This window comes from Cydia strobilella, chromosome 27 (genome assembly GCF_947568885.1).
Source record: "Cydia strobilella chromosome 27, ilCydStro3.1, whole genome shotgun sequence".
Classification (NCBI taxonomy): Eukaryota; Metazoa; Arthropoda; class Insecta; order Lepidoptera; family Tortricidae; genus Cydia; species Cydia strobilella.
In genome coordinates this window covers 912,628-937,173 of record NC_086067.1, presented here as the reverse complement: position 1 = coordinate 937,173, position 24,546 = coordinate 912,628, and the positions used below count along the sequence as shown (strand labels likewise).

Sequence of the window (24,546 nt, the reverse complement as noted above, 5' to 3'; positions counted from 1 at the left end):
CAAAACTGATGTATGGATTGAGCACTATGTCCACTTAATTCTCTTTGGTATGGTGTTCCGTAGGTCACTTGGTAACCATTTGTGTCGCTTTTAAGCAAAAGGTACCACATTGTCGCTTGCCATTAGGACGCTCTGACAGGTTATTCGTATACAGATACAAGCAAATTTCGTCCTTATGGTAAGCGACAAAGTGGTACCTTTTGCTTGAAAGCGTCACATTTTGTATCTAAGCTTTACCTGCTCCATGCTAGCAGAGAGCTGATGTATGAGCCGCCTGGCCAGAGCCCTGGCGTAGTACTTCTGGAACACGTCTTTATCGTCGATGTATTTGAAAACCAAGATGGCGGCGGCGAGGCGGGCTTCCGGTTCCGCTTCGCTTCCGCGTCTGTCAATAAAAAGCTATTTTAAATCGCAGTTTGTATACAAGTCAACTAAACCATAAATAAACGTAAGTTTGTACGCGATTAAGTCCCGTGCTAGTTTTAATTACAAGGCAACTAACTTTAGAGATAAAGGCGCTTATTGGCTACGGTAATAGCTTACTAATAGCAAACATAGATATAACTCCGTAATAGATGGATACAGTCTAAGGAAAAAACGTGCCTCGAAAATCCAGAAAATTTGATTCTCGATCAGAGGGCGCTACTAGTTTTGGCCTACAGTCGTATAGATGGCGTTGAAGGTTTCGTTTGTTATTTAACAATTTTAACGCATATCAGTGAAAGAACATGGGTCAAAATCATAAAAATAATTAATGCAAATAAAAAAAAATCATTTATCTATATTTAAATACATTCTATCGTATTTTTATAAATCTTCATTTTTAGTTTTAAAGTGTGTCGACAGATGGCAGTGAATTTACTGGGGTTACAAAATTTACTATGACAGTACCGCTCTAGTATAAGTTACTTTATGCTAATAGGCAAGTCGAATGCTTGTTTGTCACCAACGTTATACAAAAAAAAAGCAAAAAGTAGTATTCATGTAAATATGATCGAATAACATTTTTTTAATTTTAAATTATTAAAGAATTAAGGAAAAATTAAATATCAACCGGAAAAAGCGCTGGTGGCCTAGCGGTAAGGGCGTGCGACTTGCAATCCGGAGGTCGCGGGTTCAATCAAACCCCGACTCGGTCGTTTTTCGGTGAAGGAAAACATCGTGGGGAAACCGGACTAATACCAATAAGGCTTAGTTTCCCCTCTGGGTTGGAAGGTCAGATGGCACTCGCTTTCGTAAAAACTAGTGCCCACGCAATTCCTGGGATTAGTTGCCAAGTGGACCTCAGGCTCGCATGTGCCAAAATGCCGACACAACGCGAGGAAGATGATGACCAACCGGAATCATAAACTGTTCATAATAATATATTCGATATTCACAATGTAAACTACTCCACCCTGTATATACATTTATGTCATCTAACAAAATAAAAAATAAACTGGCAATTTCCGTTATTTCGTAGCTCGTAATAAAATTGTAATCTTTTGTTGTATTGTTATAATTGTTATTGTAATTGTTTCCATCTGATATTTTAAATTCTAAATTGAAAATTGTGCTCGTTATTTTTCAAATTCTAAATTATGCTTGTTATATTTTTAATCGTGCTCGTGGAATATTTGCTAAATGTTACTGTTAAATTCAACTTTTAAAATTCAAAATGCCTACCTAATAATTAGCTCCATGCATGAATTTAATTTTATTTTTGGATTCATAATTTATATCGTTGGAACACCGGAAATGATAAAAATACTTTTGTAAACCTTAACATTATTTTATTAAAAAATATTTAAAAATGTTGAAAATTTTAGAGCGGTTGAAACGCTCATAATTTTTGGCGCGAATTCGACAGAGCGTGATGACGTCACACGTTGGGCGGCCCAACTGACGTTTGCTACTAATGACACTAATCTGTCGAACGCGTGACGTCACGTGGCGTTTCGAGCGTTTCGCTCACTAGCTTTTCGCGGGCAAATTTTTGTACTTTTTATTTATAATTTTAAGTGATTAAATGGTAATTTAAAAACGGAAATGCATTTGTAACATGATATAACGGTAACAAACATCCGAATAAAACATATTGCGTTCAAATATAAACTTCATGCATGAGGCTAATTGTACTTTTTTTTTTGGAACAAAGGAATTTTGTATTAACTATAAGTGGAATCTCTTTTGGCGTATGTTCTAACTATATTTTTTACCTTATTGTATTAGTATGTGCTGTATGTTTCCCTAATAAATAAATTAAAAAATTATACAGGGTGATCAGTAAATCCATACTAATATTATAAATTCGAAAGTCTGTCTGTCTGTCTGTGTGTTACCTCTTCACGCTTAAACCGTTGAACCGATTTAGTTGAAATTTGGCGTAGAGATAGTTTGAGTCCCGGGGAAGGACATAGGATAGTTTTTATCCCGAAAATCATCCTTTAACAGGGTGAATAGCGGGGTGGAATCATGGTGGAATTGAGATAATTAATGAGTTATAGAATAACATATAAGACTTTCTCCAGGCGCTATTCTTACTCTAGCTGGGATTACTAAGTCCACGCAGACGAAGTCGTGGGCAAAAGCCAGTGAGTAATGAAATGTACCTCCTAAGCAGGGCGTCGCAGTATCTCGCCAGCAGCTCGGGCGCCCGCGGCGGGCTGTGGTGGTCGGGCCTGCAGTTGACGACGCCGGAGCACGCGCGGTCCAGGGCGCCGAGGAACGCCTGGTTGTTCTCAAACACTTCCGCGAACAGCGCAGAGTACTTTGTGTGGAGAGACACCATGGACGATACGAAGTGGGTGTGTGCCTGAAAACAAACAGATATATAAATGTTTATGCGCCGTAAGCAGGCCTCCTTCACTCGCAAAAGGTCACGCGCTATATGCCTACCGCTCGGCGTATCGTCGACGATACAACCGACAGAGGGCCGCCGAACGCCCGCCTGAGCGCTCGCACCGCACGTTTCCCGCGCCTATGCTTCGAAATGCCGAAACCACGTAATTATTGTGCAGTAGATGGGTGTAAAGGTCAAAAAACAAAGGAAAATTTGTTGTCTTTTTCATTTCCGAGAGACAAAGAAAAAGGTGAGTAGTATTTTAAATCTTTCTTTGAACATAAGTAGGTAAATCGTAAATTAAGGAGTTTTTTGAGTCAGGTATTATAGCGTAGGTATTTTGGCTTTTGTATGGGAATGATGTATCTGTTACGAAGTAACTATTTATTAATCTGTACCGTAAGTCAAACTGATATTTGTGGCCTGGTTGACTTGTAAAGTGGTTAACTGCCAAGTGTGTGTGTGTGTGATGAGTTTCGTTGCCCTTCAAATGTGACGTTTTCAACCAAAAGGTACCACATTGTCGCTTGTTGATAAGGTTGATTTCTAATTGAAACTATATGGAAATAGCGCCTTACTGACAAGCGACAATAAGTACCCTTTTGTTTTTTTTTTTTTATCTGGTTTTTATGGAGGCTTTGGACACTCTAGGTGAACATGTCAACCTCATGGGTGCTATCATAGTTCCCTACTCAAGGGAGAGGTCAATAAAGTGGTAAACACTGATTGCTTTGTCCGATATAGGCTCTGCCAACCAACAATTGATCTGTCCATTGTGCATGGAGCCCAGACTACCAAAAATTCTTTTTCTCAAGTCCGAATTCCGGAAGCATTCCAACAACACGTGAGACAAGTCATCAGTCTTCTGACAGTTTGCACACAGTGGTGACGATTTAACACCCATCATGCACAGAAATTTGTTTGTAGGGATGTGTCCGGACCGGACTCGGAAAGTTGAAAATAGCACAAATATACCTTTTACAGGGAGTAATACTCGACTGAGTATTGAGCACACAACGGTGAGAAACAAGATTTAATGGAGACACGACTGAGTACAAAAATATAACTTAACGGTGACACAACGAGAATTTTATTACGTACTTTCTCAAAAAAACTCCGAAATAAAAATATCAAAATAAATAGGAAATGCAAAACCGGTTTTTATTTGTATGAAAATTCGGTTATTAACCGAGTTTTCCATACAATTAATATTGGGTTTTTCATTCCCTATTTACAAATTCATGGTAGGACACGATCATCTCAATTTACAGGTCAATTCAAAAGAGGTGGCAGTGGCACGAATGGAACGAATGAGTGAATGAAAATATCTATGTGTGTATGACATAAACCAATAAAATGGCGGCTCTGACTGTATACCGATACATGTGTCACTCATACTATGAAAGTTTCGTACATTCCATTCGTGCCAGCTTTTATGAAACAACCTGTTCATATACATTTTTTAAGGACGTCCATACAAATTTACAGAAAGTTTTATGCAGGGGGGGTGCCTTTTCTCTGCAGGTGACTGTACATGGAGGTAAAAAGTATCTTTAGTATGCTTACTAAGCACATAAATAAGCCAACAACATCTCAGAGGACATGAACAACCCCAGGCGGGCATGCCAGGCTTCAGCGTGCAGGTACGACCCGAGCGAAGCGAGGAGGAGTGTGTATGTCTTGGCACTCTTGGCTGACCTCAACAACAGCAGTAAGTAGTAGTTAAACACTTTATTGTACAAAAAATAAATCCAAAAAAGTCTCGTTTGTCACCGTTATAAACCAGAAAATTCTCGTTTGTCACCGTTATAGCTCAATACTTAGTCTAGTACCAAAGACAGATATAACTCCGTAATAGATGAATACAGTCTAAGGAAAAAACGTGCCTCGAAAATCAAGAAAATTTGGTTCTCGTTCAGAGGGCGCTACTAGTTTTGGCCTACAGTCGTATAGATGGCGTTGACGGTTTCGTTTGTTATTTAACAATTTTAACGCATATCAGTGAAAGAACATGGGTCAAAATCATCAAAATAATTAATGCAAATAAAAAAAATCATTTATCTATATTTAAATACATTCTATCGTATTTTTATAAATCTTCATTTTTAGTTTTAAGTGGCAGATGGCAGTGAATTTACTGGGGTTACAAAATTTACTATGACAGTACCGCTCTAGTATAAGTTACTCTATGCTAGTACTCTGGCACCTATAAAAAGGTATAATTTCACTCCTTAGTTTGTTAAGGCACGTTTTTTTAAACCATTGCGGTAAAAACTGACCTCATCTTTAGTATGCTTATGTTGGAGTAACTCCGTCCCGTCTTTGGCACACTGGGCGTGGGCCGCGTCCACCAGTGGGCGCAACGCGTTCGCGCCGAGTGGACGGAGGAGTGTGTACATACGACGCAGATCTGTGCGGTGCTGGAAAAATAGATTTTTATTTGTATAAGTATCCCTTATTTTAAATGACAATAGGGAATATTACGCGAAACTCTGCGTAGGGGACGCCACTACCACAATCTGAGGGACTATAGCGAAACAAGAAAATCGAAATTTCGTTATCTAACATCTCTGTCAATCTTGTATATTCGTGCGATAAAGAGGCAGATAGCGAAATTTCGGATTCGCGTTTCCCGGTAGGTCGTCTGTAAACAAACCGCCTTGGTGCATCAATGTCATATTTTATTATGTCTGAAAACTTGTCAAAAACCTGTTAAAGGTGTATAAGTTACTCTATTTTTTTTAATAATTTTTTTTTTATTGATAAAAGCAAGTACAAAATAGGTTTTGAAGTCCCTGACTTCTGAGCTAGGTAAAAACCTGTGTTACAGAAGTCAGTGTCCTCTCCCAGACAATGGAAGCTAAAAAGGCTACTACTATGGTTTAATAAAAAGGCTAGTGCTGCACTCTGGTGGCAGAACATTGCAGTAATATTCCCTATTCGTTAGGTGTCCGAGGAAAAAACGCGAGTTCATACACGTCCAGGATACTGTTGTCACCTGAGCGTTGTCGGGCCTGGCGTCGTCCGTGGCGTGTTTGAGGAGGGTGGCGCACTCGGCGTGCAGGGCGGGAAGGTTGCCTCTAGTGCTATAGGGGTGTCACCTGAGCGTTGTCGGGCCTGGCGTCGTCCGTGGCGTGTTTGAGGAGGGTGGCGCACTCGGCGTGCAGGGCGGGAAGGTTGCCTCTAGTGCTATAGGGGTGTCACCTGAGCGTTGTCGGGCCTGGCGTCGTCCGTGGCGTGTTTGAGGAGGGTGGCGCACTCGGCGTGCAGGGCGGGAAGGTTGCCTCTAGTGCTATAGGGGTGTCACCTGAGCGTTGTCGGGCCTGGCGTCGTCCGTGGCGTGTTTGAGGAGGGTGGCGCACTCGGCGTGCAGGGCGGGAAGGTTGCCTCTAGTGCTATAGGGGTGTCACCTGAGCGTTGTCGGGCCTGGCGTCGTCCGTGGCGTGTTTGAGGAGGGTGGCGCACTCGGCGTGCAGGGCGGGAAGGTTGCCTCTAGTGCTATAGGGGTGTCACCTGAGCGTTGTCGGGCCTGGCGTCGTCCGTGGCGTGTTTGAGGAGGGTGGCGCACTCGGCGTGCAGGGCGGGAAGGTTGCCTCTAGTGCTATAGGGGTGTCACCTGAGCGTTGTCGGGCCTGGCGTCGTCCGTGGCGTGTTTGAGGAGGGTGGCGCACTCGGCGTGCAGGGCGGGAAGGTTGCCTCTAGTGCTATAGGGGTGTCACCTGAGCGTTGTCGGGCCTGGCGTCGTCCGTGGCGTGTTTGAGGAGGGTGGCGCACTCGGCGTGCAGGGCGGGAAGGTTGCCTCTAGTGCTATAGGGGTGTCACCTGAGCGTTGTCGGGCCTGGCGTCGTCCGTGGCGTGTTTGAGGAGGGTGGCGCACTCGGCGTGCAGGGCGGGAAGGTTGCCTCTAGTGCTATAGGGGTGTCACCTGAGCGTTGTCGGGCCTGGCGTCGTCCGTGGCGTGTTTGAGGAGGGTGGCGCACTCGGCGTGCAGGGCGGGAAGGTTGCCTCTAGTGCTATAGGGGTGTCACCTGAGCGTTGTCGGGCCTGGCGTCGTCCGTGGCGTGTTTGAGGAGGGTGGCGCACTCGGCGTGCAGGGCGGGAAGGTTGCCTCTAGTGCTATAGGGGTGTCACCTGAGCGTTGTCGGGCCTGGCGTCGTCCGTGGCGTGTTTGAGGAGGGTGGCGCACTCGGCGTGCAGGGCGGGAAGGTTGCCTCTAGTGCTATAGGGGTGTCACCTGAGCGTTGTCGGGCCTGGCGTCGTCCGTGGCGTGTTTGAGGAGGGTGGCGCACTCGGCGTGCAGGGCGGGAAGGTTGCCTCTAGTGCTATAGGGGTGTCACCTGAGCGTTGTCGGGCCTGGCGTCGTCCGTGGCGTGTTTGAGGAGGGTGGCGCACTCGGCGTGCAGGGCGGGAAGGTTGCCTCTAGTGCTATAGGGGTGTCACCTGAGCGTTGTCGGGCCTGGCGTCGTCCGTGGCGTGTTTGAGGAGGGTGGCGCACTCGGCGTGCAGGGCGGGAAGGTTGCCTCTAGTGCTATAGGGGTGTCACCTGAGCGTTGTCGGGCCTGGCGTCGTCCGTGGCGTGTTTGAGGAGGGTGGCGCACTCGGCGTGCAGGGCGGGAAGGTTGCCTCTAGTGCTATAGGGGTGTCACCTGAGCGTTGTCGGGCCTGGCGTCGTCCGTGGCGTGTTTGAGGAGGGTGGCGCACTCGGCGTGCAGGGCGGGAAGGTTGCCTCTAGTGCTATAGGGGTGTCACCTGAGCGTTGTCGGGCCTGGCGTCGTCCGTGGCGTGTTTGAGGAGGGTGGCGCACTCGGCGTGCAGGGCGGGAAGGTTGCCTCTAGTGCTATAGGGGTGTCACCTGAGCGTTGTCGGGCCTGGCGTCGTCCGTGGCGTGTTTGAGGAGGGTGGCGCACTCGGCGTGCAGGGCGGGAAGGTTGCCTCTAGTGCTATAGGGGTGTCACCTGAGCGTTGTCGGGCCTGGCGTCGTCCGTGGCGTGTTTGAGGAGGGTGGCGCACTCGGCGTGCAGGGCGGGAAGGTTGCCTCTAGTGCTATAGGGGTGTCACCTGAGCGTTGTCGGGCCTGGCGTCGTCCGTGGCGTGTTTGAGGAGGGTGGCGCACTCGGCGTGCAGGGCGGGAAGGTTGCCTCTAGTGCTATAGGGGTGTCACCTGAGCGTTGTCGGGCCTGGCGTCGTCCGTGGCGTGTTTGAGGAGGGTGGCGCACTCGGCGTGCAGGGCGGGAAGGTTGCCTCTAGTGCTATAGGGGTGTCACCTGAGCGTTGTCGGGCCTGGCGTCGTCCGTGGCGTGTTTGAGGAGGGTGGCGCACTCGGCGTGCAGGGCGGGAAGGTTGCCTCTAGTGCTATAGGGGTGTCACCTGAGCGTTGTCGGGCCTGGCGTCGTCCGTGGCGTGTTTGAGGAGGGTGGCGCACTCGGCGTGCAGGGCGGGAAGGTTGCCTCTAGTGCTATAGGGGTGTCACCTGAGCGTTGTCGGGCCTGGCGTCGTCCGTGGCGTGTTTGAGGAGGGTGGCGCACTCGGCGTGCAGGGCGGGAAGGTTGCCTCTAGTGCTATAGGGGTGTCACCTGAGCGTTGTCGGGCCTGGCGTCGTCCGTGGCGTGTTTGAGGAGGGTGGCGCACTCGGCGTGCAGGGCGGGAAGGTTGCCTCTAGTGCTATAGGGGTGTCACCTGAGCGTTGTCGGGCCTGGCGTCGTCCGTGGCGTGTTTGAGGAGGGTGGCGCACTCGGCGTGCAGGGCGGGAAGGTTGCCTCTAGTGCTATAGGGGTGTCACCTGAGCGTTGTCGGGCCTGGCGTCGTCCGTGGCGTGTTTGAGGAGGGTGGCGCACTCGGCGTGCAGGGCGGGAAGGTTGCCTCTAGTGCTATAGGGGTGTCACCTGAGCGTTGTCGGGCCTGGTGTCGTCCGTGGCGTGTTTGAGGAGGGTGGCGCACTCGGCGTGCAGGGCGGGAAGGTTGCCTCTAGTGCTATAGGGGTGTCACCTGAGCGTTGTCGGGCCTGGTGTCGTCCGTGGCGTGTTTGAGGAGGGTGGCGCACTCGGCGTGCAGGGCGGGAAGGTTGCCTCTAGTGCTATAGGGGTGTCACCTGAGCGTTGTCGGGCCTGGCGTCGTCCGTGGCGTGTTTGAGGAGGGTGGCGCACTCGGCGTGCAGGGCGGGAAGGTTGCCTCTAGTGCTATAGGGGTGTCACCTGAGCGTTGTCGGGCCTGGCGTCGTCCGTGGCGTGTTTGAGGAGGGTGGCGCACTCGGCGTGCAGGGCGGGAAGGTTGCCTCTAGTGCTATAGGGGTGTCACCTGAGCGTTGTCGGGCCTGGCGTCGTCCGTGGCGTGTTTGAGGAGGGTGGCGCACTCGGCGTGCAGGGCGGGAAGGTTGCCTCTAGTGCTATAGGGGTGTCACCTGAGCGTTGTCGGGCCTGGCGTCGTCCGTGGCGTGTTTGAGGAGGGTGGCGCACTCGGCGTGCAGGGCGGGGAGGTGCGCGGCGACGGCGGCTCGCTCGTAGCATCCCCTAACTGCTTCACTTGAGGATGAGTGGAGAAATCGGGCCCCCAGGGCTACTTCACGTTGTAGACCTGAAAAGAAGATTACTTTATTAATTACTAGCGACCCGCCCCGGCTTCGCACGGGTAAATGTTAACAAATTGTATACATAAACCTTGCTGTTGAATCACTCTATCTATTAAAAAAACTGGCCAAGTACGAGTCGGACTCGCGCACGAAGGGTTCCGTACCATTACACAAAAAAAGGGGGAAAAAATCACGTTTGTTGTATGGGAGCCCCACTTAAATATTTATTTTATTCTGTTTTTAGTATTTGTTGTTATAGCGGCAACAGAAATACATCATCTGTGAAAATTTCAACTGTCTAGCTATCACGGTTCATGAGATACAGCCTGGTGACAGACGGACAGCGGAGTCTTAGTAATAGGGTCCCGTTTTTACCCTTTGGGTACGAAACCCTAAAAAATACTGATTAATAGGTAATGAATAAGATAAGGGTCATTTTTGTAGAAATTCTCATACATAGTGTCCCGTTTTAGGGTTCCGTACCCAAAGGGTAAAAACGGGACCCTATTACTAAGACTCCGCTGTCCGTCTGTCTGTCACCACGCTGTCATATAACATTTAAAGCTTTCGCGTTTTGAACACATATTAAATTCGCGACAGACCCGGTTATAATAGTTTTCGTCTGCCAACAAACCACTGTGTGGTGTGTAAATATGTATTTAATTGTAAGTAAGACCATGGGGGGAAGAGCGTCCTCAAAGTAGACCCCAGATGCGTTGGGACGACGACATCAAGAAGACTGCGGGGAAACAGTGGCTCCAAGTCGCACAGAATCGCGACGAATGGCGCAAAATGAAGGAGGCCTACACCTAAAGGGTAGAAAAAGGCTAAAGAGAGAGAGAAGATTCTTGAATAAACTTTTTTTTATATGCTATTGATGCTGACTACCCACCCCTACCCACCTTGCAACACATCCCGCATGTAGTGTGAGATATCGCCGGCGCGTAGTAAGTCCGCCGCGAGCCGTGCGTGGGCCGCCTGGGCTTGGGTCAGGTACGGCTCTAGGACCAATTGCTGGTATAGGGCGAGGGGAGCGCGCACTCTGAAGGATTGTACCTGCGGGACAAGCATAGAAATGTTAACGGAAGGTTTTTTTTTTTAAGAGTCCTCGGCCGAATTTCACTTTCCCATACAAATGGAAGTTCCGTTCTCGAACGATATGCATACGGACACTATACGGATACGGACACACTACCACACATCAACAGCACTATGGATGGCGCGGCGAAGTACATCGGCATGTTTGGGGTCAGGTGCGGAGTTACGAGCCTCGCTGAGCGCGGCCACAATACGGATACGGACCCGATACGGATACGGATAGGGGCCTTAACATAGAAATGGTGATTTTACTGTGCATAATAGCAAGAGTAAGGTAAAAATTACTCATATCAACAGCACTATGGATGGCGCTGCCAATTACATCGGCGCGTTTCGGATCGGGTGCGGAGTTGCGAGCGTCGCTGAGCGCGGCCACGATACGGATACGGATACGGACACGATACAGATACGGATAGTGGCCTAAATATAGAAATGGTGGTTTTACTGTGCATAATAACTAGAGTAAGGTAAAAATGACTCACATCAACAGCACTATGGATGGTCCGGCGAAGTACATCGGCGTGTTTCGGATCGGGTGCGGAATTGCGAGCTTCACTGAGCGCGGCCACGATAAGGATAGGGATACGGACACGATACGGAGGGGACTTTAACATAGAAATGGTGATTTTACTGTGCATAATAGCAAGAGTAAGGTAAAAATTACTCACATCAACAGCGCTATGGATGGCCCGGCGAAGTACATCGGCGTGTTTGGGGTCGGGTGCGGAGTTGCGAGCCTCACTGAGCGCGGCCACGATACGGGAGGATAAGGCAGACGACAGGGGCCGGATTAGAACCCGCTCCCAGATCACAAGGCCCAGCTCGCCGACCTGTTGATTCATAGGAAAAAGGATAAAAAACCGGCCAAGTGCGAGTCGGACTCGCGCACCGAGAGTTCCGTACTTTTTAGTATTTGTTGTTATAGCGGCAGAAGGAATACATCATCTGTGAAAATTTCAACTGTCTAGCTATCACGGTTCATGAGATACAGCCTGATTACAGACAGACGGACAGACGGCCAGACAGACAGACGGCCAGACGGACAGCGGAGTCTTAGTAACAGGGTCCCGTTTTTACCCTTTGGGTACGGAACCCTAAAATTAAGTACGGTAACGTCGGTAACCTAGTATCATACGCATAAACCCGGTTCGAAGGACCACCTTCTTTAAAGAGCGTTGTAATCGTTGTATAGGTATATAAGGTGTAACAAAAATAGTGAGGATCCGTTTACGGGCATATTCGGTATCGTATTCCGATTAGGAAAAAGTAGAAGAAAATGTATGGAGAGTTGGCCGAATTGGACCACCTGGTCAATTTTTATTTTCCAATTCTTTCAATTTCATCACAAAAACATAATGTTACGTTTTGGCTCGGAGAATGGAGTGATACCATTGGCACAATACGACACCCGTCCCACCTTCTGTTTCTACAACCTAATAAATAAAATGATAAACATAATAAATAAAATTAAAATAAACATACCTCTAGTTGACGCGAGTCACTGTCAGGACAGCTGACGGTTGCAGCCGATCCGTAGATTATCTCAGCATCTGACACCTGACAAAAATAACACATTAGTTGATTCAAATAAATGGTTCGTTAAATCATAAAAGTGGAACCCTGTTTATTTATTTTAATTTTAATTAATACATTTATTTATATTACCCAACTGACAAACAAAAAGGAGCCCAACGTCTGTTGTAAGTTGCCTATATAACGCTTACATACGTTCTTGTAACTCATACGGCGTTATCTAATGGGGAAAATTATTTCATAGATTTCTTTTACTTTTCTAGTTAGTTCTTGACTAGAGGTTATTTAAGTGACAACAGACATACGTACAAATACAAACACATACTTTATGCCTTCTATGTTACTATTTACTATACTACAAGGTTCTTACCCATCCGCCTATAACACTTCACTTCGCATCTTCTATCGCGTGTATAACGGGGAGTGCTCAGAGGAATTGTTCGGATTAATCCCTGCCGCTTCTTTTCGCCATCGCCCTACGCGACAACATTACCATCCTCACCACTTAGATGGTTGGCAGTCCTCAACTGTGCGTTTCTCTAGAAACTTCCTGCCTCGCACAGCTAAACTGTGGAATGAACTGTCGCCTGCGGTATTTCCGGACCGATATGACCTTCAAACCTTCAAGAAAGAGCGTACTCCCATCTTAAAGGCCGGCAACGCACTTACAACCCCTCTGGTGTTGCGGGTGTCCATGGGCGGCGGTAATCGCTTACCATCAGGTGATCCGTCTGCTCGTTTGCCTCCTATTACATAAAAAAAAAACTTACGTGCGTCCTTTTTACTCATATGGCATTATTTTATGGGTAAAGAAAACAGACATACAAACATACCTTCTGCCTTCTGACGTGTTGTACGTTCAGGTAAGAGTAAAGGCTGTTCAAGTACGCCATGCCTTCACAAATCTGACAACTGACATACAAACCTTCTGCCTTCTAAGTTACTATACTGCAAGGTTTTTACCTACGCCTATAACGCGTACGTGCGTCCTTTTTACTCATATGACATTATTTTATGGGTAAAGAAAACAGACATACAAACTTACCTTCTGCCTTCTGACGTGTTGTAAGTTCAGATAAGAGTAGAGGCTGTTCAAGTAAGCCACGCCTTCAGAGTATTCGCGCCACGCGTCCACGTAACTGACAACAGACATAAATAAAAAAATGTGCCATTTTCAATCAAAAGCGTACTTATTGTCGGTTGTCAATAAGGCGCTATTTCCATACAGCTTCAATTTGAAATCAACCTTATTGACAAGCGACAATGTGGTACCTTTTGGTTCAAAATGTCACAAATATTTGGCTTACACACATCGATCTAACCCCAAACTAAGCAAAGTTTGTACTATGACTAGGCGACGATATATATACTTAAATAGATGAATACATACTTATATACATAGAAATCACCCATGACTTAGGAACAAATATCTGTGCTCATCACACAAATAAATGCCCTTACCGGGATTCGAACCCGGGACCATCGGCTTCGCAGGCAGGGTCACTACCCACTAGGCCAGTCAAGTCGTTAAACACACAAGTATGTTAGTAAACAGTTAATCAAAATGACACCGGGGGCCCGTTTCTCAAAAGCTTGTAACTTGCAAGCGGATGTCACTTTTTGACAGCTTTTGTTAGAAAGGGACTTCCACTTGTATTACAAGTTACAAGCCTTAGAGAAACGGGCCCCTGATACCAGTAATAAAAAATTGACATCCAGCCTACCGTACCATCGCCCATACCAAACTGTTAACTGACAGATCGTAAACCTTATTACTAAAGGCATAAGATCCACGATTGGACAGTTAAGAGCCCATCAACGTGTTCACTAGCGCCACTGCTAAATAATTGTGATTATTTAACGCTTACATACGTTCTTGTTACTCATATGGCGTTATCTTATGGGGAAAACTATTTCGTAGATTTCTCTTACTTTTCTTGTTAGTTCTTGACTAGAGCCTGATTAAGTGACAACAGACATACGTACAAACACATACCTCATACCTTACTATACTATATTTAAATTTAACGATATATATTTAAAAAAGTGGGCCGCTACGTACTGTATTTTGTATTTAAGTACCTTTTCAATCTATGCATCCGAAATTAAAATGGCCGTTTCTGTTTTGAGTTCACAGATCGACGAATCCAGCAACATAAAATCTAGTTAGATGTATTCAAAATGTACTTAAATATAAAATACAGTACGTAGCGGCCCCCTTTTTTAAATATCTATCGTTAAATTTAAATAATCACAATTATTTAGCAGTGGCGCTAGTGAGCACGTTGATGGGCTCTTAAGAGTGTTGCTGTTTGTACAGTCGCCATCAGATATATCGGTGCGGCCAAGGTGCTCACTAATATCTGAACACGTCTCTATTGACAGGACGTTAGAGTGGGTGTTGAGATATTTTTGAGCACCTCGTCCGCTCCGATATATCTGATGGCGACTGTACTCATAGTTACCGGTCCAGTAGTCCATCGTAAGGGTCATTGTTCTCAAGTGGGGAGGTGCCGCGGACCCTCTCCAGCAGGCCCTCCACATGCTCTTCTAGAAAACGTCTGTAACAGAAAATGGTTAAATATAACATCAATGAGGGCTACCGCGTTTAATTTCTCCGCTAGGGGCGCTAGTGTAGATGGAGGTCTTTCAAAATGTCAAATGCATAGACGTTTTGGGGGTTTCAAGCTTTTTTTATCGGGAATTTTCACTCCTTATTCATAATTGTGGTAAATCTTTGTCCATCTTTGATTAATTTTTTCAATTTTTTAACATGCAGATACGTCTGCGAGCGATACTCCAAATTTTATGTCCATCTTTGATTATTCATGGTAAACAATAGACATAGCTAATTATATATTAGTGGTTTAAAAAAAGTGCCACCTAAAATATATGCAAAATGGCACATTTAGACGTTAAATTACCTTTGTGTATTGATTTTATAAAAATAAGCATAGAATTTTGAGACCTGTTTTTCTGGACCTACATCTACAATTCTACAGTGGCGCCAACTGGTGAGCACAAAAACTGTAGCCCTCATTTCACAAATTTTATCTATAGTATATATTTAAGAGTGGCAACGCACATCATAAAGCCCATCCGCTAGAGGGTCAGGGTGGGCCACAAAAAACGCGTAAACTCCATTGGCATATAACGGTTATGTGCCTCGATTTTACCCATATGGCACTATTTTATGGGGTAATTTGTTTAGTAGCTATTTCTTATTACATACCTAGCTTCGTCATAAGGCCGATCCGCTAGGCCACACAAAGCGCGTATACTTCATTGGCATATAACGCTTATGTTCGTCGATTTTACTCATATGGCACTATTTTATGGGGTAATTTGTTTAGTAGCTATTTCTTATTACATACCTAGTTTCGTCATAAGGCCGATCCGCAAGGGGCTCAGGGTAGGCCACACAAAGCGCGTATACTTCATTGGCATATAACGCTTATGTTCGTCGATTTTACTAATATGGCACTATTTAATGGGGGAATTTATTTAGTAGTTAACTATTTCTTATGAAATACCTAGTTTCGTCGTAATGCCGATCCGCTAGGGGTTTAGAGTGGGCCACACAAAGCGCGTATACTTCACTGGCATATAGCGGTTATGTTCGTCGATTTTGCTCATATGGCACTCTTTTATGGGGTAATTTATTTAGTAGTTAGCTATTTCTTATGAAATATCTAGTTTCGTCGTAATGCCGATCCGCTAGGGGTTTAGAGTGGGCCACACAAAGCGCGTATACTTCACTGGCACATAGCGGTTATGTTCGTCGATTTTGCTCATATGGCACTATTTTATGGGGTAACTTCTTTAGTAGTTAACAATTTCTTATGAAATACCTAGTTTCGTCGTAAAGCCGATCCGCTAGGGGTTCAGGGTGGGCCACGCAGAGCGCGTACACGTCGCTGAAGCGGAGGTTCCACACGCCGCGCTCCACCGCGCGGAGTCCCACCACTCCGGCCACCTGCAGAGAAATATAGTTTTGGTACCAACATTGAAAAAAAGGTAAATAAGCAAAATACATAAAGACTTCATATTTAGTGACACAACTACAAGAAAAACCGGCCAAGTGCACGAAGGGTTCCGTACCATTACGCAAAAAACGGCAAAAAAACCACGTTTGTTGTATGGGAGCCCCATTTAAATATTTATATTATTCTGTTTTTAGTATTTGTTGCTATAGCCGTAACAGAAATACATCATCTGTGAAAATTTCAACTGTCTAGCTATCACGGTTCAAGAGATACAGCCTGGTGACAGACAGACAGACGGACAGACAGACGGACAGACGGACAGCGGAGTCTTAGTAATAGGGTCCCGTTTTTACCCTTTGGGTACGGAACTCTAAAAATGACATATACTTATTTTGCGATATTTTATTTTTGTTTGACATTTAATGATAATTCCAAATTGCTTAGGTTGACATCAATTTTTGACATGTTTTTGTTTATACATACCTACTTATATGACGATCCTTTTTGGGAGAGATTTTTTTTTAATTTATTTTATATTTTTAGTATGTAATGTTTGACGATCAAGATAAGATAAACATAATTTTGACATTGATGCAAATTTATATTATTATTATTATATTATTATATCATAAAGTAACTTATACTAGAGCGGTACTGTCATAGTAAATTTTGTAACCCCAGTAAATTCACTGCCATCTGTCGACACACTTTAAAACTAAAAATAAATATTTATAAAAATACGATAAAATGTATTTAAATATGGATAAATGATTTTTTTTATTTGCATTAATTATTTTTATATGATTTTGACCCATGTTCTTTCACTGGCATGCGTTAAAATTATAAATAACAAACGAAACAGTCAACGCCCTCTATACGAGTGTAGGCCAAAACTAGTGGCGCCATCTGATCGAGAATCAAATTTTCGTGATTTTCGAGGCACGTTTTTTCCTTAGAAAAATCCATCTATTACGGAGTTATATCTATCTTTGATTATATTGTTTAATACACTAGCAGCTGAAAGCTGATGCGTGTATATCACTGCACTTATATTATATTATTATTTGTAATGCAGGCAGGCAGTTTAAACAACTGATAATGCCTGTATCCAGAGTCATAAAGCAAGTTCTCAGTGTTGAGTAGAATTTGCTTTGTGCTTATCTAATTTATTCTTAAACTCATTGACACTTTGGGCCGCTACTACATCCCCTGGGAGTTTGTTCCAAGCGTTGACCACTCTGTTGCTAAAGAAGTGTCTATGAGGATTATTGTAGGACCTGTGAGACACCAGCTTATACTGATGACCTCTCAGACGGTTGTTACTATTGCGTTCTAGCATCTTATGGAAATCTTTAAGGTCGTAGTGTTGGGTTAGTATTTTGTATGTCTCAATCAGATCTCCGCGTTCTCTGCGCTCCTTCAAGGTTGTGAGCTTTAAGAATTGTAGTCTTTCTTCATAGGACATGTTTTTGAGTTTCTTCGGTATCTTGGTGAAACTACGTTGAACTTTCTCCAACATCTCAATATCCTTGATAAAATAAGGGCTCCATACTTGAAATGCGTACTCCAATATAGGCCTAACATAGGTTTTGTGAATTTTGAGCATCATATCCGGCGTCAGATTCCCAAAAGCTTTTCTTATGAGGTAGATAAGGCTCTTTGCTTTCTTCACGATTGCAGTTATATGTTCTTCCCATTTCAAGTCCTCAGTGATTTTGACACCCAGATCGATTTGTACCTTGACAGCTTTTAAGGGAGTGTTGTCCATATTATATGTGTAATGAGGGTTGTTTTTACCTATGTGCAGAACAGTACATTTTGTAGAATTCAGATTTATGAGCCATTCTTTAGACCAGTTCCATACTTTGTTCAGGTCATCTTGTAGCAAGTCATAGTCAAGCAATGGGTTGCCAAATAATTTAGTGTCATCTGCAAAGGTACTGATATTGCAGTTTAAGCAGTGAGGCAAGTCAAAAGTATATATTATGTACAGAACAGGGCCCAGAACTGACCCCTGTGGAACTCCGCTGTGTATGTCTCCGTTGCATTGACATTGATTCACCCACTCTCACTTTGAGTGTTCTATGACGCAAAAACGCCTCGATCCATTTTAATAGCTTTCCTCTAATGCCCAGGTGTTCCAGTTTGAAAATTATAGTTATTATTATAGTGTAATTTTTATCCTGAAATAAATAAATCTAATCTAATCTAATCTAATCTCTAGCGATTAATGTTTTGTGTTGAAAACAACAATGATTATTAAGTTGAATGTTGTTACCGTCTCACGCAGGTTGGCCCACGTCTCCTGGAAGTCAATGTTCCTCGGCTTAAGAGACATCATCGGAGTTGATGCTTCTCTAGCCTCTCGCTCCTTCTCACCTTTCTCTTTCACACTCAGGCTTCTACAAGAGGTTTAGGTATCCTGATTGTTCTGTATCTGATAAGACAATAAAAAGTTGAATATGTGTCGTTTTCAATCAAAAGGTACCACATTGTCGCTTGCCATAAGGATACTCTGACAGGTTTTTCGTATAAAGATACAAGCAATTATCGCCCTTATGGTAAGCGACAATGTGGTACCTTTTGATTGTAAACGTCAAATATATTGTAACAATGTGAGGTGTGCAATAAAGAGTATTGTAGTAGTAGTGAACACTTTATTGCACATAACAAGTACATAACACAGAGAGAATACAGTAAATATGTACTAAGGCGAACTTATCCCCTTAAGGGAGCTCTTCCAGCAAAAAAAAGATAAAGAGTATTGTATTGTAGAGACGGGCCGAATATTCGTTAATTATTCGGTATTAGGTTAACAATTTTCTTTTAAACCACTAGTCCACTAGTTAGTGCGGATGCACTCGCGATCCGCCGGCCTAGCCGAGGTGACAATTGCTATCGCTACGTCAACAAACGCTTTGTGTCTCTATCACTCTTCCATATTAGTCAGACAGTGACAGTTGCGTTTCGATTGCTACGGAGCATAAGCGATTGGCATGTTGGCTACGCGGCCATGTATGAGGTGTTTCCGTTTCTTTTCATAAACATTCCCAGTCGGTCGGGAGGAGCAGGGTCAAAAATACGTTATGTGTGCAGGCAGGGCCGGTTATAGAGTAGAGCGAGTGGAGCGGCCACCTAGGCGCCGGACAGCAAGGGGGGCGCCAAAATGGCAAATAAGAAAAAAAAAAGTTTTAGAAGACGCGAGTGTGACGCGGGCCCAAAATACAGTTTGTTTCGCTTTTGGGTAAAAAGCTTCAACAAAGGGCGCCAAAACCCGATTTTTTTTTTTTTTTTTATGTGATATTCAGCAAACGAGCAGACGAGCCGCCTGATGGGAAGCAGTCATCGTCGCCCATGGACGTAAGCAACATCACAGGAGCCACTTAATTTCGCTCTACCCTGATCAAGGACTCGGGCGGGCACTGTGTGCAGGCCCCAAACATAAATAAACTTGTTTTCAGCGTTTTATCCCAACCGAACTGCTCTACCAAACTTCTGTAAGTAGAGTATGTGTACAAACACAAGAATTAAAAGCAATGAAAGAGCTTCTAGACACAGTCTTCACCACATTGACCTAAATGTTTCTACTATGTTTAAAAACAGACTTGACAAACACTTAAAACAACTAACAAAATGAACACTAATAGACCTAATAGTAAAAAAAAAACAAGTGCAGTGATATACACGCATCAGCTTTCAGCTGCTAGTGTATTAAACAATATAATATAATAATAATAATAATAATATTATAAAAAAAACAACATTTTTTAAGTTTGAAAAATAAATTAGAACTTTTACTTTACTACTTTACTAAAAACTTTGCAAGTGGCCATAATTATGCTCTATGACCTTAATTTATATTTATATGGAAACTAAACATACCTATAAAATACCTAAGGTTCACTAAAACACGGCTATTTATCTAATGTCTTTAGCCTGTCTGTTCAACTATTAAAAAATATAATTAAAAGTTCAAAATCCACTAATATTTTTTGACTACAGCTGGGCGCTTCATAACAATAAAAACACGCAGTTTTAGCCCAGCCGGGAATCGCGGGAGCTCTGAACTTACGTTTGTAACGAATAAGCCGAACAAAGGCCCGACTTGGCACCGTGTCAAGCTAGCGACCTTAAATTACTCAGCAAATTTGGCAACAAGAAAAATACTAACAAACCTGCATAACCAACAAAATACACTCATTTAAGGCGTTAAAACGTCACCGAACATACCTGGTATGTCCTATTCGGATAGTTTAATACGTCGAAAAATGGAAGTTACGTGAATATTAACGGTTCCTGTTTATTTTAGGTCGAAATAAACATAATTTTATCGCACGCAATAGATTAGGAATCTGCCTGTGCGATAAATTTGACATTTGGAAGGTGTCATGGCGTTGTTGACAGCGGAGCAGCGGATCAGTTGCGTTTTGGTTTTGCACTGATATATTTGTAAATAGGATAAAAAAACTATTATCTTAAAGTTCTTGTTTATCATTTTGTTTGTTATATTTTAAAATATAGAGCATATTTTGAGATCAAACATTAATTAAAATAAGGCACCTATCTTATAACTTGTATTGACGTCAATAGATGGCGGTATTGTTTAGTTTTTCTACTCGCCGCCAGATGACGTTACGTAAAAAACGTAAATAAATGTAATTTAATTATCTTGGGAAACCCGCACTGAGTAATTGTGTTTTCTACGTATGTTAAAGATCCATGATTACCTAATTACCCTGTAATTTGTTAATTACAAGGTTTAGCAGGTGGTTAATAGCAGTAATTGGAGATTAAGAGATATATGGAATTTTAAATAATCTTGCCTTTTTTCAATATAATAACTGTTGGATTATTTTACTTTACTACGGAACTCTAAAAAAGTCCTTACCACACGTTCGACGTGGTGCATCTCTGTCACACTTACGTACGAATTTACAAGTTCGACAAGTTCGCGGTAGCCCCGCTGATTTATTCTTCAAAAACTGATGAGAAAGTTGCATTTTATCCACAAGAGTGGCAACGTTTGATGCATTTGAGTTGTTTCCTCATATTGGCTGGCGGAATTGACTTTTCAGTGAATTTTGAATGATACATATGGGGCATTTTCTATGAAAAGGGACCTTATTGTCGATGGCGCTTACGCCACACAGCGTCGCGCGGCATTGTATTTATATCGGAGCACCCTTTATAATGGCGTAAGCGCCATCGACAATACGGTCCCTTTTTATAGAAAATACCACATATATTATTTAATAGCGTTCATTTTGATTTGATTTCTAATATTTTACAGTTAGTACTTATTTTACTCGCGTAGTTTTAGTAAAAAAATGTGTTTCACTCGGTAGCAAATTTGAAACCCTCGCCCTTTTTGAATTACTCCCTACGCTCCTGATTCAATTTTGGAATTTTTCGCTTGCCCCGAGTCAACCCCGAGGTGATTGACACGATGAACCTCTTTTTATCTTTGGTTGTTGGTTGGTTGGTGTTTGGTTGTTGGTTGGTTGGTGTTTGGTTGGTGGTAAGTAGGTTCGTGAAAATCATAAGAAAGAAAAATCTAAATCAAAGATAGATATAACTCTGTAATAGATGGATACAGTCTAAGGAAAAAACGTGCCTCGAAAATCAAGAAAATTTGATTCTCGTTCAGAGGGCGCTACTAGCTTTGGCCTACTGTCGTATAGATGGCGTTGACGGTTTCGTTTGTTATTTAACAATTTTAACGCATATCAGTGAAAGAACATGGGTCAAAATCATAAAAATAATTAATGCAAATTAAAAAAAAAACATTAATCCATATTTAAATACATTTTATCGTATTTTTATAAATCTTCATTTTTAGTTTTAAAGTGTGTCGACAGATGGCAGTGAATTTACTGGGGTTGCAAAATTTACTATAACAGTACCGCTCTAAATTAGTTTTTTTTTTTACTTTGCTATGCAGCCATTATACAGTAGATTCCTTAAAAAATAGTTACAGTACAGGCAAAGATCATCAGGTCAAAATCATATAAAAATAATTAATGCAAATAAAAAAATCATTTATCCATATTTAAATACATTTTAACGTATTTTTATAAATCTTCATTTTTAGTTTTAAAGTATGTCGATAGATGGCAGTGAATTTACATTTACAGTGGTTACAAAATTTACTATGACAGTACCGCTCTATCTTATTATATCCTCTTTGGTACAGGCTATGACGGCATCAGTACAAAAGTCGTAAAATCAGTATCCTGTATCATTTCACCATTTATTAGTCATATAACTAATTTATGTATAGAAATGGGAGAATTCCCAGAAAGATTAAAAAATAGGTATCGTAAAACCGCTTTTTAAAAAAGGTGACAAAGAGGATTTAGCCAGCTATAGACCTGTAGCATAGCTTTCCATTTTTTTCAAAAATTATAGAAAAAGTAATTTATAACTCTATATATGGATATTTTGAAATGAATAACTTATTCACGAAAGAAAAAATGGGATTTCGTAAAGGTAAGTCCATCAATATGGCAATTCTTGACCTAATGCGCGTAATTGTAACAAATATTGACAAGCGCGTTACGGTATCAGCACTTTACATGGACATGTCGAAAGCCTTCGATTTTGTAGATCATATATTGCTAGATAAATTATATAAATATGGAGTTAGTCTAATTAAGTCTTACTTAGGCAGTCGAAAACAGTTAACTCAAATAAATAGACTATGTGTTAAAACGAAAACCGAAGTCACTTATTCATCGAAAGTCAGATAAATTTACTATGGCGTGCCTCAGGGAAGCGTCTTAGGACCTTTATTATTTATAATTTATATTAATGATTTACCACAAGCCATCGAGTATCCAAATGGTTCTTTTTGCTGATGACAGCACTATAATGTTCTCTTGTAAAGATCCAGAAACATGAAAATGAGATATCCAAGACATTAGAAACAGTAATAAATTGGTTAAATAGTAATAATTTGAAAAGTAATCTAGAAAAAACTAAAATCATGACATTTAAACAGAGAAGAACTGATGGTAGCAATTTAAATATTACGTATAAAGGACAAAAATTGAGGAAACGAATGTGACAAAATTTTTAGGAATAAGTGTAGATCATAAGTTGACATGGAGAAATCAAATTGACACTATATGTAAGAAACTCCATCAATTTTCATACGTTTTATATACATAATTTAAGAAAGATTGTTAATGAACCGGTTGTTTTAACAGCATATCAAGCCTATGTAACAGCGACGCTAAGGTATGGCATTATATTCTGGGCCAATTCAGTTAACAGAGAGGTGGCATTTAAAGAGCAAAAAAGATGCATTAAATCATTATGTGGAATACAGCAAATTGATTCATGTTTACCATACTTTAAAAACTTACGAATATTAACTTTCCCGTGTTTATTTTATTTTTATTTATTAATTAAAGAACATCCACATCATACATATTATAACTTACACTAACAACATTTTAAAAGGTAATAAATACTGATATATATGACAATTATGGAGTACATAACATTGACTAAAAGCATCGCAGTGAGATCACACTTAACCTAAAACTATACAATTAAATCTAAAATCTAAAATTATACTAATTAATTATATTTAATTTAATTATATTTAATTTTATTATTATTATTTTCTATTTTCCGTGTTGATATATTTTTGAAATTGTAGTTTTTGTAAAAGGCAATCCGCAGTTATTTTTATTTTAGCAGTTTAAGAGTATACGTCTTAGCAAAGATAGATATAACTCCGTAATAGATAGATACAGTCTAAGGAAAAAACGTGCCTCGAAAATCAAGAAAATTTGATTCTCGTTCAGAGGGCGCTACTAGTTTTGGCCTACAGTCGTATAGATGGCGTTGACGGTTTCGTTTGTTATTTAACAATTTTAACGCATATCAGTGAAAGAACATGGGTCAAAATCATAAAAATAATTAATGCAAATAAAAAAATCATTTATCTAGGTATATTTAAATACATTCTATCGTATTTTTATAAATCTTCATTTTTAGTTTTAAAGTGTGTCGACAGATGGCAGTGAATTTACTGGGGTTACAAAATTTACTATGACAGTACCGCTTTAGTATAAGTTACTCTATGGTCTTAGAAACAAAATCTATTCGTTGCTTTCCAAAATGGCGTTATTTAGAAAAAGTATATTTGGAATGGCTCCAAAACATTTTAATAAAATTCCAAATGAGCTAAGAAATACGATGACATGATTAGTTTTAAAAATAAGTTATTTAAATTTTTAATTGACAAAGCATATTATAGTGTAAGTGAATTTTTGTTAGATGATTTTGATAAGTAATGGTAACTGTGCACAGCATGCAGCCACAGTTCATAAATGGAAAATTGTACGCCTTACGGCACAACATAGTGATACAATGATGATGTGAGACCTGTACTTATGTACATATACTATTGTTGAACAAATAAATGCTTTTGACTTTTGACTTTTTGACTTTTGACTAGAGTAAAGAATAAAATTATAGAAGTTGAATACGTTAACTAGCAGAATGCTAAAGATCGTCGATTTTGTTCTGCA

General features: G+C 42.1%; 1 protein-coding gene and 1 long non-coding RNA gene across 2 annotated transcripts in view; one reads left to right on the top strand and one right to left on the bottom strand.

Annotated features, from left to right (window-relative positions):
- Positions 1 to 20,390, bottom strand: part of LOC134753661 (cullin-2) — a 44,811-nt gene extending 24,421 nt beyond the window's left edge. The window contains exons 1-12 of the mRNA XM_063689603.1: positions 20,234 to 20,390; positions 18,282 to 18,440; positions 15,869 to 15,993; positions 14,483 to 14,578; positions 13,063 to 13,156; positions 11,967 to 12,041; positions 11,153 to 11,314; positions 10,289 to 10,442; positions 9,219 to 9,391; positions 5,101 to 5,241; positions 2,592 to 2,794; positions 238 to 385 (exon numbers count right to left, since the gene is read on the bottom strand). Of these exons, the coding sequence (XP_063545673.1) occupies positions 238 to 385; positions 2,592 to 2,794; positions 5,101 to 5,241; positions 9,219 to 9,391; positions 10,289 to 10,442; positions 11,153 to 11,314; positions 11,967 to 12,041; positions 13,063 to 13,156; positions 14,483 to 14,578; positions 15,869 to 15,993; positions 18,282 to 18,344 (1,434 nt within the window). The 5' untranslated portion in view covers positions 18,345 to 18,440; positions 20,234 to 20,390. The remainder of the gene's footprint in view (positions 1 to 237; positions 386 to 2,591; positions 2,795 to 5,100; positions 5,242 to 9,218; positions 9,392 to 10,288; positions 10,443 to 11,152; positions 11,315 to 11,966; positions 12,042 to 13,062; positions 13,157 to 14,482; positions 14,579 to 15,868; positions 15,994 to 18,281; positions 18,441 to 20,233) is intronic.
- The window catches only part of LOC134753671 (uncharacterized), a 256,262-nt gene that overhangs the window by 50,078 nt on the left and 181,638 nt on the right, over positions 1 to 24,546 (top strand). The window lies entirely within an intron of this gene.